The 17,336-nt window shown below is 36.6% G+C and overlaps 1 protein-coding gene across 1 annotated transcript in view; it reads left to right on the plus strand.

Moving 5' to 3' along the window:
• Positions 1 to 15,826, plus strand: part of LOC140241726 (uncharacterized) — a 72,831-nt gene extending 57,005 nt beyond the window's left edge. The window contains exons 12-20 of the mRNA XM_072321474.1: positions 490 to 583; positions 1,220 to 1,383; positions 2,358 to 2,459; positions 2,976 to 3,092; positions 3,837 to 3,931; positions 12,460 to 12,619; positions 13,287 to 13,428; positions 13,965 to 14,086; positions 14,689 to 15,826. Of these exons, the coding sequence (XP_072177575.1) occupies positions 490 to 583; positions 1,220 to 1,383; positions 2,358 to 2,459; positions 2,976 to 3,092; positions 3,837 to 3,931; positions 12,460 to 12,619; positions 13,287 to 13,428; positions 13,965 to 14,086; positions 14,689 to 14,889 (1,197 nt within the window). The 3' untranslated portion in view covers positions 14,890 to 15,826. The remainder of the gene's footprint in view (positions 1 to 489; positions 584 to 1,219; positions 1,384 to 2,357; positions 2,460 to 2,975; positions 3,093 to 3,836; positions 3,932 to 12,459; positions 12,620 to 13,286; positions 13,429 to 13,964; positions 14,087 to 14,688) is intronic.
• The last annotated feature ends 1,510 nt before the right edge of the window (positions 15,827 to 17,336 follow it).

Raw genomic sequence — 17,336 nt, forward strand, 5'->3', positions numbered from 1 at the left:
ACTTTTTGTTTCTCATAGTTCTAAGAAAAAAAAGATTGTTTTTTATGTAATAAATATAAAATCCAGATATTACATCAGAAAGAGAGGAAGTACACAACCATAATAATTGTTGTAGCAGATCCAAGTTCTGACAATTATCAGCCAGTTTATACAAGAAGAAATGGCTTGTTGATGAGAATCCTTTTTCTATGCTGGCACTTCACAAATTTTCATTCTGTAGATCTGTACGATGATGGGAATTTAATTTGTACTGGGGAAATTATATCTTTGTTTTAATTTTTAGCCAGCTCTCCTTTCACAGTCATCAGCACTGTGATTCTTTGATGTAAAGAAAGCTGCTTATTATGATCAAGAACAAGGTGTGTTCAGATATTCTTCTGTGGCGAACCAGCTACACACATGACCAAGGTGATTTTGTTAAGACTGCTGTGAGATTTTTGCTGCAGTCAATGCAATGCTGTCTGTGATGTCTTCTTTCTGTGAATACAGAGTGGAGAGCTGAAGGAATTGTTTGAACGTGAAGGCTATGACGTATGGCAGACAACAGAGCTCCTGAAGCTGGGTGGAACCGACGTGGAATCAGGTAAGGAGGCAAATTCTTCAAAAGACACGACTCAAACACAAATTGACTTTGACTTCACATATCACTCAATGCAATGGCAATACAATTGGTCATGAATAATGTAGTGTATATTTTCATTTTGTGAGATGTATTTCATACATGGAAATGATGCATCCTGTATTAAAGTTTTGAATTGTTCAAGGGTTGTTCAGTAGCATTTTAGATGTACAGTCACACCATGTGGTCTCTTGCCAGGTTCTGCTAACATTTTGTATAATTTGACTAATAAAAGTTCACGGTGAATTTTGTCCATGTATCAATGTGTAAGTGAATGTACACTACACGACATCCCTTTATTTTCCATGTTTCATTCCCTTCAGTACTACTAGTATGTTTTATCTCTTACTTTGTATACTTCAGTGTATGAACATGCAAGTTGCACTTTAATTCTTCACTAAATCATATCCAGGTAAATAAATTGTTTATTACTCAATGACATCATATTATTGAGTGGAAAAAGAAATAGAGTGTATCATCAACATTGAACCAGAAAGGCAGTAATTGTATGGACAAACTATAATGGAGTTTGTGATCAGAATCGCCATTTCTTTCCTAAAGTTGTAGCCAGATTTGTATTGATGCTCTTGACTGAGACAGATTCAACATTGATTCTGACTGGAGATGATGAGATGGTGCACACAGAGGGGTCCATCCCAGCCAGCAACCCAGCAACACTCTTCCAGGAGAAGGTGGACGAGGCAGCCGTGGTCATCTTCGTCCTCTCAAAGGCATTCGCTGAGTCAGCAACATGCAAAGGCCAGGTATGTGCAACAGATCTTTGATGCATCCAATTTTCTTTGCTTTGTGTCTTTATCTGGTCATCCTCTTTTTCTGTGTTTACTTGATATTTATTTGTTCATTCAATTCACAATTCATTTATCATTTGTATATCTAGCTGCCCTTTATCTATCTATCTATCTATCTATCAATTGATCAGTTGATTGGTCAGGTCATTCATGTGTTCCATTTAGTATGAAATGTGGTAATCTTTCAAGAGACACAAGACCAGTTTAAGTGCAATGTAAAGATATACAAGGTGGACAAACTTGCTGTGCCATTTGATTACTAAGTTAAGAATATATCTGTGATCAGGTATACATTTACCTTTGAAGGTTGGTGCAGTAAATGCTTGAAAAACATGATTGTTTGATCTCTTCCTGTTACTCATTGCTTGACATGATGTGCGCTTTCCACGAATGATATTTCAGTCTTAAAGGGGCATTCCAGACGATTTTCATAATTTCACATTGTGTAGTACATAAATCAACAGCTCCATGTATAAATTTGTGGAATTTATCGTAGTTCTTGAGCAGAAAAGCAATGCTTTGAAAGACCTTACATAAATTACACTGGACAAGGATGATGACATAGGAGGCTCACGTATTTCAGAAATGTAGCAGTGTAATTCCATTACAATACTGCTTGCTTGAGAGTTCACATGTGTATAATCTATGCATGCCTTCTTCTTTTGTGGTGCTTCCTTGAGCTCCAACTCATGCATTCTTATGGTGACCCTGTCATTTCATCATCCTTGTTCATTGCAATTTGTTATAAAGTTCGAAAATATTCTTATTCTTCATCCCAATTATCATAAATTCTGAAACTCTGTCTTTAGTATGACTGATTCATGGTTGTTCAAATGTAAAAATCTGAAAATCATCCAGAGGTCCCTTTTAACCTGGACATTCAAATGACCTCTGACCTGTACCATATCTGTCTTGCTGTCCCAATGTAGGTCTTCTACTGTGAGCAAAGGAAGCGGGTTGTCCCTCTGTGTTACGAGGACTTTGAGATGCCGGGATGGCTGTCCATGCTCATCGGGACCAGCACGTTTGAGGTGAGTCCATGGTTGTAGCTGCAGGTCACCATTACCAAAAACCTCAATCAACCCACAGTGTACAAGGACCTGATATACCATGCACCATAAACCTAATGGGAGTTGACTTTTCTTGGAAGCAGTGGGTTAAACATTATATTCTCCTTTCCATATTCACTGTTTTAAACAGCCAATTGCATTTGATCATTGATGATAGCTACCTAAGTACTTTTTGTTCTGTTGGTACAGTGATGTGATGACATTGCAAAATGTGAACAGTATAATCCCCAACCAATGATCACGCAGTATCAATCTGTGATGAACAAGTTTTGCCCTACCCTAGTTAGGGTCATACATTCTGATGTTGCTTGTAAGAAAGTCCTGCTTCATTTAATTTTAACATATAAAAAAAAAGAAGTTGTGAGAAATAATTAGAGAAATATCCCTCAAGATATTCCTCTCTTCACTTATGAATAACATCCATAACATGCAACTTTCCAAATGAGTTCCTTCCTTTGTTTCAAATTATGTCGGCAGAATGTCCAGAGGGCAGACTACAAGAATCACCTCCTTGCGCGAATCTCCCAGGCTTGCGATCCGTCCACTCTGGACTATGAGGAGGATATAGCCAAGGAAACACAACTGGCTCTATGTGTAAGCATGCTGTATAGTCACCATTATGTACAAGTTTTGGTATACAAAATGTTTTCCAGGACTTCTGAAGCCTGTGTTGAAGTTTTATGGTAGTCTTTGCATTGCTACTAGTGAGAACATGTTTAAAATCTATTTACATGTTTAAAATCTATTTGCCAGTGAATCCACACAATTTTCAATTATATTCTTTCAGGCTTAGTGAAAGAGAAAGATAAATGCTAGCCGAATTTTGGGTTGGATCTACCTTTTTAGTGGCTTTAGTTTTTAGGTCATAATCAAACATTCAGTATAATTGTCATTTATCACTAACAGGTTAAAAGAATGAACCTAGACAGGCAAATGGAAAACATAAGAGCAGAGGACCATATTTCCCAACTGGCAGCTCAGGGAAACACATCAGGAGAAGCTTGTTTTTTTTTTTTTTTAATACTTTCATATTACATTATTTTCTTTTAATGATTATTGTATTGTTCTTTGAAAATGTCCAATAAATGATAATAGCACTAATGATAATAATGATAATAGAAGTGATTCAAGTTCACCAAATGGAGTTACATTTGTTATACAAATCTGTCTTGTCAAAGCTTTCTATATTTCAAAGAAAGAAAGAAAAATATTACTAATGGTGAAAATAATGTTTGTGCATCCGGTTTGCAAAGAAAATGCCATTCTAGTATTTGTTACTACATGCTCTATTTTTAAACAAAGTATGATACACTGTTGACTTCGCTGTTTCCATTGTAGGTGGAGTTTGTCTGCAAGAACCTCCCAGACTCAGGTTGTGTGTACATTGCAGGGGGGACGAGATTTTACTACGACAAAAGTGAAGACATATGCAAGTAAGTATACCACATTTACTTACTTCATATTTTGACATGGTAAGAACTTAAAGGATGTGTACAGTTCTGGTCGAGGTGAGGATTTAGCTTTTAACGTTTTGCAAGATATTCAGAAACCACTCTATGAGATGTCAAAGAGCATGCAATTCTAAGGGGTATCAAAAGTTTATTTGATGAAAATCAGTTTTGAAATGGCCGAGATATTCAAAAACAAGGTGAAACAAAGAGATCCTGTTACCTTTTATTATTATCATTTTTTGGATATCTCAGCCATTTGAAAACCAATTTTCATCCAATAAATGTTGAATTCTTCTTAAAATTACATTCTCTTTTATATTTCCTAAGAGGTTTCTCATTATCTCACTTAAGAATGTTCAAAACATGAATCCCCACCTCAACCAGTACTGTACAGTCCCTTTAATAGTGCTCATACTCCATATCATATTTAAGGACTTCAGTTATACATTGAAAATATGAGTGAGAAAAAAAGATTGTAATCTCTTCTTTTTTAAAAAAAAATGACATATGAGGAGCTCTACACTTGAACTTGAACTTGAACTTTATTCTGTTTCATTTAAAAAACATATCATTTGTACAATGACAAACTGAGGACAGGAAACGAGTACATGATCATGCATACATATCATATAACAACTATAAATGAAACATGGAAACTACAAAAGACCGGAGTCTTGTCAGGGTAAATTAAAAAATGCAGTGCAAATATGGATAGAATCATTTGACAAAGAATGAATCAGTGGCCCTGACTTGTGAAATTGAAATAGATACACACAAGAAGCAACCTAACTTAGACAGCTTCTATGGTTTCATATATAAGATTCATTCATTATGGTTGTTGCTTAACCCATTGAGGACAAGTCCTTAGTATACTCGGGCAAGTGTCTATGGGAAATGCGTGTTGTATCAAAATCAGCCCGTCCTCAACGGATTAATAAGTGATTTTGCTCAAGTGGGCAGTGCTCTTCAACATGGAGACATTTTTTCCACTGTGGGAGGAATCTCCTTTAATTCACAATCTATTTCAATTTCACAAGTCAGGGCCACTGATTCATTCTTTGTCAAATGATTCTATCCATATTTGCACTGCATTTTTAAATTTATAAAAATATTCATGTGTTTATGAGTGTGTGTGTTTTATTCTCTTTTGTCTGTCATTACCATTAGATATTTTGATCATCCAAAAAAAGACAACAGCTACCTTCAAATTGGTCCATGCATCTGCTTTTGCTTTGATAATGAAAAGCTTAAAAAAAAATAGGAATGCAAGTAGGAATGTGTTTGTGTGTGTGTGTGTGGGTGTGTGTGGTGTGGGCGTGTGTATGGTGTGGGCGTGTGTATGGGTGGGCAGTTAAGTCTGTATATGTGAATGGGATGGGGTGGATGGTGGGGAGGAGTTTGATGGGGGAGGACTGACTTTATTTGATTTCGACCTTCGATAGCTGTGTCGTTGCGTGTGGTTGTGTGGAAGGATGTCGTGTTAATTTGTCTCATTTTATGACTTTTGGACTGTGCTGGAGGATTTCACATCTACAGAAAAGATTCTGCATGTTTGAATAAGCTGTAAGTTGAACACCTGGAGATCCAAAACTTTATATTCTTGAGTGATATCCGATAGTTTTTGTATGCTGTTCTCAAACTGTTCTGGCAAAGTACATCATATAGTCCCACAGGATCTTTTTGGAGTGGGGTGGATTTCTTCTTTCTTGCCAGCTCCCAGACTTTTACATTCTACAGTGCACATGTACGGGTCGGCGACCAGCATCTATCCCTCACAGGACACCTGACTCATTTGATATTCTGCAATCCTGTGTTCTCACCTTTGGTCTGAGCAATGACTCGTCAAACAGCAGCATTGGTGAAGAAAATTCTTGAGGACAATACATTTCTAACAGCCATCAAAAATGCTGTTGCAGAGGCCATTGAAGTCAGAGTGAATGAACTTCTCCATCGCATGGAACAACAGGAGGGCAAAGTCTTTGACCTTCAGTGCAAACTTGACAAGTGTGAAAAAGACCTTGATCAACTGAAGAAGGAGAGATAAGGTGCAATGAATGAGATCAGTAAGCTGAAAACAAAAATGAATGACCAGGAGCAATACTCCCGAAGGAATTGTGTTCGTTTCTTTGGGGTTCCAGAGGCAGACAAAGAGAACACCAACGAGACAACATCCCACATCACCAAGTAGATGCTTGATGTGGATCTCCTGTCCAGTGCTATTGATCGCAGTCATCGGGTGCGACGAAGGAATCCTCACCAGGATGGAATGCGGGGCAAGCCATGACCCATCATCGTCAAGCTGACTTCGTACCAGCACTGCCATTCCCTGTTGATGAACAGAAAGAAACTGAAGGAGAAAAAAAAAACGGGATCTCGATCCATGAAGACTTGACAGATGCAAATAGAGCATTGTTGTGGGATGCCTTGTCCAGGATAGGCAAGCCAAACAGCAAAATCGCCCATGCATGGAGTGTGGATGGCAGAATCTGTGTGTCGATCAACACATCAAGTGGCGGTACTCTGAAGAATAATGATACACTCTAGAAGAGACTTGGATAGTTTGTGAAATCTTGCCAAAATGTGAAACGACGAACATGAACCTACACACAGTGTATTTATAATGTATGACATAAAAAGGCCGCTTTTGGCTCTTTGGCAATAGATCTCCAGGTGTAATTTAATTCAATTTAATAAGTTAGGGAAGCTTTTGAATGCTCCAATACCCTTTTTTATGCCTCTGCCACGAAGTGTCGCCGGAGGCATTATGTTTTCGGGTTGTCCGCCCTTCCGTCCGTCCGTAATCAACTAAAACTAATCAACTAAAAAAACATTTGAGGTATCGTAATGAAACTTGGCAGGTATATGTATGAGGGAGTGAAGTTGTGCCTTTCAACTTTTGGGTGCAGATGCTCAAGGTCAAAGGTCAAGGTCAAATGCTCAAAATTTCACTATTTCCCCCATATCTATGCAATGCCTGATGGTATTTTCTTGAAACTTCGTGTATACATGTATTACCAAATAAAAATTCTCTAGTGAGATTTTGGGGTCATGAGGTCAAAGTTCAAAGGTCAAGTGAAAATGTTGAAATTGCACTTTTTTCTCCGTATCTTGGAAATTGTTCAAGGTATCTTCATGGAACATAGTACATATGCATGTACTGACTGGCAGTGATTATCTAGGGAATTTCAGGGTCATGAGGTCAAAGATCAGGGGGTCAAAGGTCAAGGTCAACTCATTAAATTTCATTTTTCCATCATATTTATGCAATGCCTGCCAGATTTTTCTTGAAACTTGGTGTATACATGTATTACCTAATAGAGATTCTCTGGGAAGTTTTTGGCCAAAAAGTCAAAGGTCAAAAGGTCAAAGGTCAAGTGAAAGTGCTAAATTTCACTTCTTCCTCCATATCTCTGAAGTGGCTCAAGGTATCATGAAACTAATATACATATGCATGTTGTGCTTGACAGTGATTCTCTTGGGAATTTTAAGGTCATAGGGTCAAAGGTCAATGTTCAAAGGTCAAGGGTCAAAGGCCAGGTCAAGATGTTAACAATTTTTTATACAGAAATTACACTTTTTCTCTGTACCAGTACCTTGAAAATTACTCACTGCATAGAGACTTATAAAAGGGTCAAAAGTCAAGTAAAAGTCCCCGTATCCCCCAAATACATGCTCTCTTAGAAAATGTAGCCATTCATCCAATTAAGCCTAGTTCAAGGAAAGTGAACAGTCAACACATTATAACATGTCAACTTAATATTTTGCCCTTTAGATGAAACTGTCATCACACATTGTCAAGACGTACTATATACCTATTAGGAGAATCATACATTGTGGCGGAGGCATACCAGTCGCCATAGCGACATTTCTAGTTCTTCATAAGTCTACATCTAATTGCATTTTTTTTTTTTCAGGTGATATTTGAAATGCATATATATGCAGAACTTTTATTTAATGTATTTTTGTGAATGTAATTATAATCCTGTGTATGTGTATGTTTCCTTTGTCCAAATTGTGTACTACATGTGGTAGGCAAACTGTATTAAATACCTCCAATTCAGATTGTGACGCGTGTATATTGAATTGTCATGAAGACGAAATCATTTCCAGTGAATATATGGCTCTTGATAATGTCAATTATATTCTCCCGAATGATTTTAAAGACTTGATGAATAACATTTGTTCAGAAAACAACAATGTTTTGTCAATGGTACATTTCAATTGTAGAAGTGTGAAGAAAAACTTCGATAACCTTTGTAGCATTATTGCCAGTATTTCTTGCCAATTTTCATGTGATAGCATTGTCAGCAACCTGGTTAACAGATGTCGACTCTATTCATATACCTAATTATAAGTTTTTTGGAAGTGGGAGAAATAATAAACGTGGGGGTGAGGTTGGTTGTTTGATAAGACAAGATTTACGGAGTAAACGACGCAAAGATTTAGAAGTTTTTGATTCATGTATAGAAACCATATTCATAGAAGTATCTTTAAAAGCAGGTAATATTATTTTTGTTATTGTCTATAGGCCACCTGGGCAAAGTATAAATGACTTTTTATCTGCATTGGAAAAAGCGCTAAGTGCAATATGTTGTGAAAATAAACAGTGTTTTATTGTAGGTGATTTTAACATAGATCTTTTGGCCGCCACTCAGCATGTTCATAGTTTTATTGATTTTTTATCATCTTTTTCTTGTATTCCACTGATTCTAAACCCGACAAGGATAACTCAAGAGATGGCTACCCTCATTGACAATATATTCACTAACAATGTTAAAAATATTTTAAAAAGTGGTATTTTTGTAAATGATGTTAATGATCATCTAAGCGTATTTGCAATTGTCAATCATCAAAAAGATAAGTGTTCCAAATTCAAATTATGTAAACATTTTGTAGATGATAATAGTATCAATAGATTTAATAGTTTATTACAATCTTTAGAATGGAATGATATGAATGAAAGTAATGATGTTGATGGAAGATTTGATATTTTTATGACTAAACTGACTACTGTTTATGATAAATGCTTCCCTCAGAAAGAAGTATTGTATAAAAAAGCAGATGTAAATCCATGGTTTACAAAAGAATTGAAAAGAATGTGTAGAAAAAAAATATATATTGTATCGCAAATACATGAAGAACCCCACAGATTATAGGAAATGGGTTTATGCCCAATATAAACATAGTTTCCCGTTGTATTCGTCTACAAAAGAAATATTATAAAAGCCACTTTGATAAAGTATGTAAGGATATGAAAGGGACATGGCGTATAATAAATGATATTTTGAATAAAACTAGGGACAAAGTGCAATATATATACATCTTCAATACAATGATAAGGGCATATCTCATCCTCAAGAAATTGTTAATTTGTTTAATAATTACTTCCGGTTTATTGGGTCCGACATAGTAGATAAGATACCGAATACATCCAGAAAATTTAATAATTACTTGTGTTTTAGAAAGTCTTCTGCTTCTTTTTTCTTAAGGCCTATAAAGCCAAAAGAATTATTTGATGTTATTTTAAAATTTCAAAACAAGAAGAGTCCAGGCTATGATGAAATTGATTCTTATGTGTTAAAGCAATCTATTCAAAATCTTGCCAAACCACTGTGCAGTATCTTTGATTTATCTCTTGAACAAGGTGTATTTCCCACGTCATTAAAAGTTGCTAAAGTTATACCAATTTGTAAGAAAGGTGATACTTCTAGTTTATCAAATTACAGACCAATTTCTATTTTATCTGTTTTTTCCAAGCTATTCGAAAAACTTGTACATAAACGTCTTCTTTCTTATTTGTGTCATACTAGGATTTAATATCCCAAACAATTTGGATTTAGACCTGGGTAAACAACGTATATGGCTCTCCTTGACTTCTGTGATAGAATTGCACAGGCATTTGAGAAAAAGGAGTTTGTTATTGGTGTCTTTTTAGATCTTTCCAAAGCATTCGATTGCATAAGCCATGATATTCTTTTACACAAATTAAGTTTTTATGGTGTTGCAGGGTGCTACATAAGCACTTGCCCGATTGCCCAGGGCAAGTGAAAATCAAATTTGGGCAAGTGTTTTTTAACAATGAGAACAAGTGCTTGCCCGAATTGGGCAAACAAAAAGTTTTGAAGCCACTTCTTTTCCCTAATAAATTTCCCCAACAAACCCACAACATCAACCATACAGAAGCCCAAAGATAATGGCTGTTTAGTGACGCAACACACTTTATATTTCATTTCGGCAACTTTTCAACACTTGACGTGAAGAAGCCCCAATGCAATACAACGGCAGCACTTGATCAGACAGAGTTTGTTAGAAGCTACTCCATTGTGTTTAAGCGTGTGAATCAATGTGTGCTGTTTATTCAAATGATTATGTTTTATCAAGCCCTTGACTTACACATGATTTTCTATATTATTTCCTTATATTTCGGACTTTCTTTTCGGGCAAGTAAAATCAATAAGGTTCGGGCAAGTGTTTGTTGCAAATTTGAAAATCTGCTTGCCCGATGGGGCAAGTGGTAAAATAAAGTTATGAAGCACCCTGTGTTAGAGGTATTGCTTTAGAATGGTTCAAAAGTTATCTCCAAAATCGTAAGCAGTATGTATGTAAATGGTTATTCTTCTCCAATTCAGAACATTAATGTTGGTGTGCCACAAGGCTCTGTTTTAGGTCCTTGACTTTTTATATTGTATATTAATGATCTGCAGTATTCAAGTAACATATTACACTCAATGTTATATGGAGATGATAGCAATTTATTTATCTCTGGCAATGATGTCACCAGTACCTGTGCAATATTGAATAATGAATTAGCCAAAGTTCAAGATTGGTTTTTAGCAAACAAATTGAAGCTGAATATTGACAAGACATCATGTATGATATTTAAAACAAGAAATAAAGTAATAAATGTTAATGATATTAATATCTGTATTGCAGGCATCAGCCTTCCAATTGTACATACAGTAAAATTTTTAGGAGTTACGCTTGACGATCATCTGACATGGAAAAATCATGTTGAGGATGTATGTTTTAAAGTATCTAGGGCAATAAATAGAATAAGTGCAATAGTTCCTTCTGACATACTCTTAAGTTTATATCATACCATGATCTTGCCTCATTTTATGTATTGCAATATCATCTGGGGGAACTGTGCTAAATCTCTTTTGAACCGTATTTATATTTTATAAAAACGTGCAATAAGAATTATTAACCATTCACAACCCCAAACCCACACAGGGCCCTTGTTTAAAAAGCTAATATTGTTATCTGTGTATGAAATTAATGGATTTGTTACCTGCACATTTGCATATTCTTATATCAACAATATCTTGCCAAATTTTTTAGACAACTGCTTCATTGGAAACAATACTCGAGTTGTATACAGTACTCGTCAGAGTAATAAGTTATATATCCCATTTTATAAATGCAATGCTTCTAGACGTACTATAAGGTATGCTGGCCCACTTTTGTGGAATAACTTACCAGACAACATTAAAAGTACCATTAGTCTTTTGTCCTTTAAAAGAAAGTATAAACAATTTCTTTTGATTCAGTAATCTTGTTTGACACATGCATGAATGAGTTAGATATATTACTTGTCTAATTGCTTGTTTATTGTAATGTTTTTGTCATCTGTATAGTCTAATGTATTCTGTAATTTTGTTATGTGATCATTATTAACAATTGTACCATTTTTAATTGTCAGGGATCAGCCTTTGAAAGGCCATTATGGCCTATTGATTCCTCCACGTGTTATATATTTATTGCATCTTGCATAATGTAAGTTGCACTCATGTAATGTTTGTATGTCTTTTTACTTACCTCATGGAAATAAATGAAATGAAATATGCTGATTTCATTATTCAGAAATTATCCTTGTATCATATGAGATATATGTAAATTTGTTTTTAAAATGATTGATGGATTATGATTCAGTTTTCAAATGCTTGATTTGTACATATTCAAGTGAATGCTTACAATTTATGCAATAATTGTTTATTGACTAAAATGGTAGAAAAAAAAAGATTACTGACAAATAATTGCCATCAGCCACCTGTTTGTACAAGAATCTGTGATGTTTTGAGCTGGTGGTTGTGAGTGGATTTGGCTCAGTTGATCAAAGTTTCACTGGCAATGTTCAAAAAACTTTTTTTTTAAGTATTTGTTTTTAAGTTATCATTATTATTATTATCATTATTATTATGATTATGATTATCATTGTTATGATTATGATTATCATTATTATTATGATTATCATTATCATTATTATTATCGTTATTATTGTTGTTATTATTATCATTGCTATTTACTGGGGGTAATTCTTCTTCTTCTTCTTCTGGTAGTCCTGCATCCTTTGAAGATTATCACAGGCGTGATTCATTCTGTGCGTGCTGTGCTTGTGTGAATGTGCAGTTGTATGAAATATCTGAGGGTGCAAGTAAAAATCCATTGGCACTCTACACTGCAAATTCCCTTTTGATTCCATTTTTTTTTTCTCAATCTGCCAATTCCAGGGCCATAGGGGCATCGCTGGCCAAGCTCCCAAAGTTGACCCTCATCACAGGAGGTTTCTTTGGGGTTGGGGAGGAGGTCTCCAGGAGTTTCTATGAAGAAAGGCGACAGGCAAGGATGGAGCCTAAAGTCTGGCACATTCTTCCAAAGAAGGAGGAAAGGGTAAGTGAACTCCACTGTCTAACTCTCTAGGTCACCTAGGAAGAGGGACCTGCTAAGCTATTTATTCAGAGGTCATATGCTCATGTATATTGTGCATGACCAAGGTCAAAGCAAGACCCCAAAGCAATGCCCCAGAATTACCAATGGTCGAAAGCGATTAGAAGTTCACTCCTGTGGCATTGTCCGTAGCTTCCCTGGTAGGTGAAGAATAACACATTGTCATTGCTTCTGAGAAGTTACAACTTGGTTATTGACTTTCCAGTAATCAAACTAAGAGTTGTATAACAATAGTTGTAGCGGCAGTAATAGCAGTAGTAATAGCTGTATCGGGAACAGTTGTAATTGTAGTTATATTAAATGTTATAGCAGTAGTGGCAGTAGCTGTGGTTGAAGTTGATGTAGGTAAAGTTTGTTGGTATCTTTGCATTGTTCGCAGTAGCATTGGTTATAGTAGTAGTAATAATTGTGGTGATGGTAGTAGTTGCAGTTGGTGTAGTAGCAGGGGCATCCTTCGTGGAAATATTTATTCTTTAGACAGTCCAGCAACATACATGTTCTTGTCTTTCTGAGACCAAAACTTGTACATGCATGTGGATGATTGAACAAACATGAATCTTGTGATGCTAGAGTTGAGTGATATTAATTTCTGACATTGCTTACATGACAGGACTGCACAGCACAGGCGAGACAGAAGGAAGATAAGACGTTTGAGGGTCCGCCATTTGGCAAGACACTTTACTGTGGGGATAGTGTACGGCAGAGGGAGACCATTGTATCTAAGGTCTTTGATATCTGCATCATTATCGAAGGTAAGGAGAAAGAATCAGTAAGTCTAATCACAAGTATGAAATTCAGTCTGATTATTTTTTTAGGAAGTTTAGAACCGTCCGAGGCAAAAGCTTTGCTGGATCTCAAACAGAAATCTGCTCATTGATAAATAAGAAAAGCAATTCTTCGTAGAAGTTACTTTTGATAATACATGGCATAGATTAAACAAAGAAAATAAAGGAGTCAGATCAAAATTGGGGGGAGGGGGTGTAGGATGGGGCAAAACTATCCAAAATTGGGAGGGTGTTCCAAGGGACTTGCAGTAGTCACCAAATCTTAAGATTTTTTATTCTTGCCTCAGGTGGAGTGCCGTGAAGGTAAACTGCACTGCTCAGGTAAGCGCTAGATTGGCGGGTCTCTTGTTTAGTATAGTAAAGTATAGTAGCCTTACTTGATTTTCTCACCATTTCATTTAAACCATGTGATAATAAAAAAATAAACAGTAGCAACCAAGAGATTGACAGACAAACAAACAACCAGTGACCATTTTGCATATACCCATTCTTTTCTGATGAAGGTGGCCCAGGAGCAGCTCACGAGGCTGAAGAGTTTGCCTGGAGTGACCACACAGTCATCCCCATTAAGTGTACAGGTGGGGCTGCTGGTGGCAAATTCAAGGTGCCTCACAAGATCTTTGAGGTGAGAGTGATGTAACTTTGATGAAGCATTTCTTCTGTTACTCTTTTACTTTGCTTATGGTTGCATTCTTAGGGAAGTACCACAGTACTTTATGTTGTATCTATATGTATCTGCAAGAAACAGAAATAAAACAGTTTCAATTCAAAGTAAATGCAACCTTCAATCAGAGCTGACTCCATGTTCTAGCTATGCAGCACAGGATTATTGATGTCATTTTTGTCTGTGGGTCAAGGAAAGCTTAAAACAATGTTCTTGTTTTTTTATGGCACACCTAGTAAGAGATTGTCAAAGCTCTCACAGACCTAACAATATAGAGAAAATTCCAATTATGAGAGTTTCTGTATTCATTCAAACACACATGAAATGATGTTTGTACTGCAGGCAAGCATTAAATGGTGTAAAAAGAAAATTCATTATCACCTCTCATGTTCTCTTCTAAATTTTGAGGTAGTATGTTTGACACTCAAATCAATCTCTGATGAAATGTGTTACAACTTTTAATGCTTGTGTAGATAGGTTTACCCTTTATTTTGTGCAGGATCGATTGTTTTGAGCTATCAGTTTTGCTATTTTTTCCCCTCCTATTTCTTATTAAAAATCAGCTTCCACCTGGTGTGGCCAGAGAAGACTGGCAGTTGCTAGGCAACAAGGCAGCAAGTGCAGAGGAGATTGGAGAGGCTGTGGCGCGGATCGTGCGCAGCCTGCAGGAAGGAGTCATCTCACAGCTGACCTATCAGAAGTCGGTCTGCCAGCGGCCGGGGCTGGTCAGAGGCAAGAGCATCAGTCTCATGGACAGGAGCTGAGAGCAGTGGGGTGGAGAAGTTTAGCTTGAGAGAAGAGAACTTGCAGCTGAGACTGATAAACGGATAGGTTGGAATGAGAGGCTCTTTTCTCTATTCAAGTAATGCCAACCACCTTAAACGTGTTAAATCTAGCTTGACATTATGTCACTGCAGAGAAATCGGAGGGATTGCTGAACTGGGACGAATGTCGACGGGCCACTTCCTGATGTCAGTATTAAGTGCTCTCCATGGAAGTCATTTTCTGTGCATCATGACACATCAGCTTGAAGTAGCCTGGTGTATCTATGCATAGCCTTGCACCCCAAGAACATACTTGTATCTTTGCCCTGCATGAACAAAGCCAGATAGTGAACAAGGTATGCCAAATTGTCAGCATCTATTTCCCAAGAAAGTTCGCTCTCGCTCCACTATTGATAAGGGCAAAAAACTATGAGATGTAAGATTCTCATACTGGCCAGATTAGACAGTCGGTGATCAGAAGTGTGTGCTGCTGCATGTACTCTCTTAATTGTAGGTGTGATGTGATGGAATTTTCATGTAAATAACTAGTTCTTGCCGCTTTTACCTTTATGCCAACTCTTTTGCATTCATCTTCATGGGCTTACTACATATCTCATATGTTGAGCCATTTTAAAGTTTAATAAGATGGAGCTTTAGGATGTAAGTGTTTCTGATCTTCAACATGCCTGTACTTGAACCTCTTCACACAAGTATCATCCAGTGCTTTGAATCAACAGTTCTCCATGTAGATCAGATCTATACAGTGACTGCCATATTGGACAGAGAAGAAACATACAAAATGTGGTTTGCCATTTCATAAACTTTTTCCAGACTGGACCACTACAATCCCACATACAGTGAAGGTTCATGTTCTTAGGTAAAGATTCATGCATTGACAGGGTACAGTCATTTTAACTTGGCATAGATTTGCCATATCATGTCTCATTAATATCTCATGGGATGTGCTGCAAGAAACTCATTCTGATGACAAGATTTCACTCCCCCTGTTCACTCTTCACTTCTTGACATGGGAAAAAAAATACAATGATTTTTATCCAAGGCATCCCTTATTCTACAATTGTTTCAATGAGCTTTTCTGCCTTCACCCTGTAAAAGCACACTTTAAATTTGCGATATAGACGTTAAGACAACGGTGGGTTGACCATTCTCTCTTGCTGCATTGTATTGCAAAGTAGTTTTAGATTTTGCAAAGATGCAGCATATACAAAGTAAAATAGTGCCCCCATATGTTGTTTGTCACAATGGCATCAAGTACATGTAGCTCTTTGCATCATGAATTTGAGCAGATGCTAAAATGGCACAGAACCGTTGTGAAAACTCAGACAACGCAAGATCGGTTTGATAAGCAGTCTTGCGCATGTGCAGAACAGTTCTGTTTTCTTCTTTTCTTTTGAACGTCTGTGTCGCAGATTTAAAGCTCCCTATTTATGTTGTTTGAGGGAAAGAGTGTGTCACCAACCCAAAATGTTGGATACTTGCTTTTTTTTTAATCGATCAGGAGATGTTTGGGAATGAAGGGTATGTGGACATTTCATGTTGAGTGGCTTATTTCCAGATTACCAGGTACATTGTACTGCTAGCAGACTTTGAAAGAAGAGTAGAGCAGACCTGATACTTCTGATTCTTTTCATTTGTGCTGTTCATTTCACATTTCCAATTGTGATCATAGAAAGGAATGTGAAGTTTTGAAACAATACGAGCAAGGGTTTAGTGATTTCGGTCCCATAGGCTTCCAACATGATAATACATGCATTTAAAATATCTTAATATGTCCTAGTAAAGTGTTTTAAAAGGAGAAATGAAACAAAGCAACATCCCCTTTACCTTTGTACTGTCAATGAGATGCCACATAGGGGGTATGTGCATTGTGAGAGTCACACCGTACTGCCGTAGTATATTAATGCCTCTTCTTTCCAAGCCTGCAATGTAGTGCTTTGATCTGTTTTCAAGAATCTATATAGGAAGAAAACTTTTGATGCTTGATATTTTTGTTATCAAAATTGCATAAACACTGTCCAAATGATTTTTATCACAGCTGTACATACTAAATGATGAGCTACCTTTGGGTGGAGGATTCTCAAAAAACTTGCCTGGGGGGACAGGAAAAGTTTATTCTATCTTCTACAGCACAACTAAATGCCAATATACTAATTCCATGTACAAATAATGTCAAAGTTTTGTGTATTAGTGTGTGTTGTGTCTCCAGAAGAGTGTACTGTGTAGCAGACTATGAATGTGATGTAATTAGCAGTAGGGTGTAAAATTATAGATTAGAGCTGTCTCTACATAAGCTGACATCTCTTACTGGAAGGCTGAAAGTAAGTATTGTTCAGATGAAACACAGTATTCATTTTGTTGAGAGATTCAGTTGTGAGATGTCTTGTTCTTTCTAACGGAAGAGCGCATTACTCTGGCTTAGTAAATCG

Source organism: Diadema setosum, chromosome 18 (genome assembly GCF_964275005.1).
Source record: "Diadema setosum chromosome 18, eeDiaSeto1, whole genome shotgun sequence".
Taxonomy (NCBI): domain Eukaryota; kingdom Metazoa; phylum Echinodermata; class Echinoidea; order Diadematoida; family Diadematidae; genus Diadema; species Diadema setosum.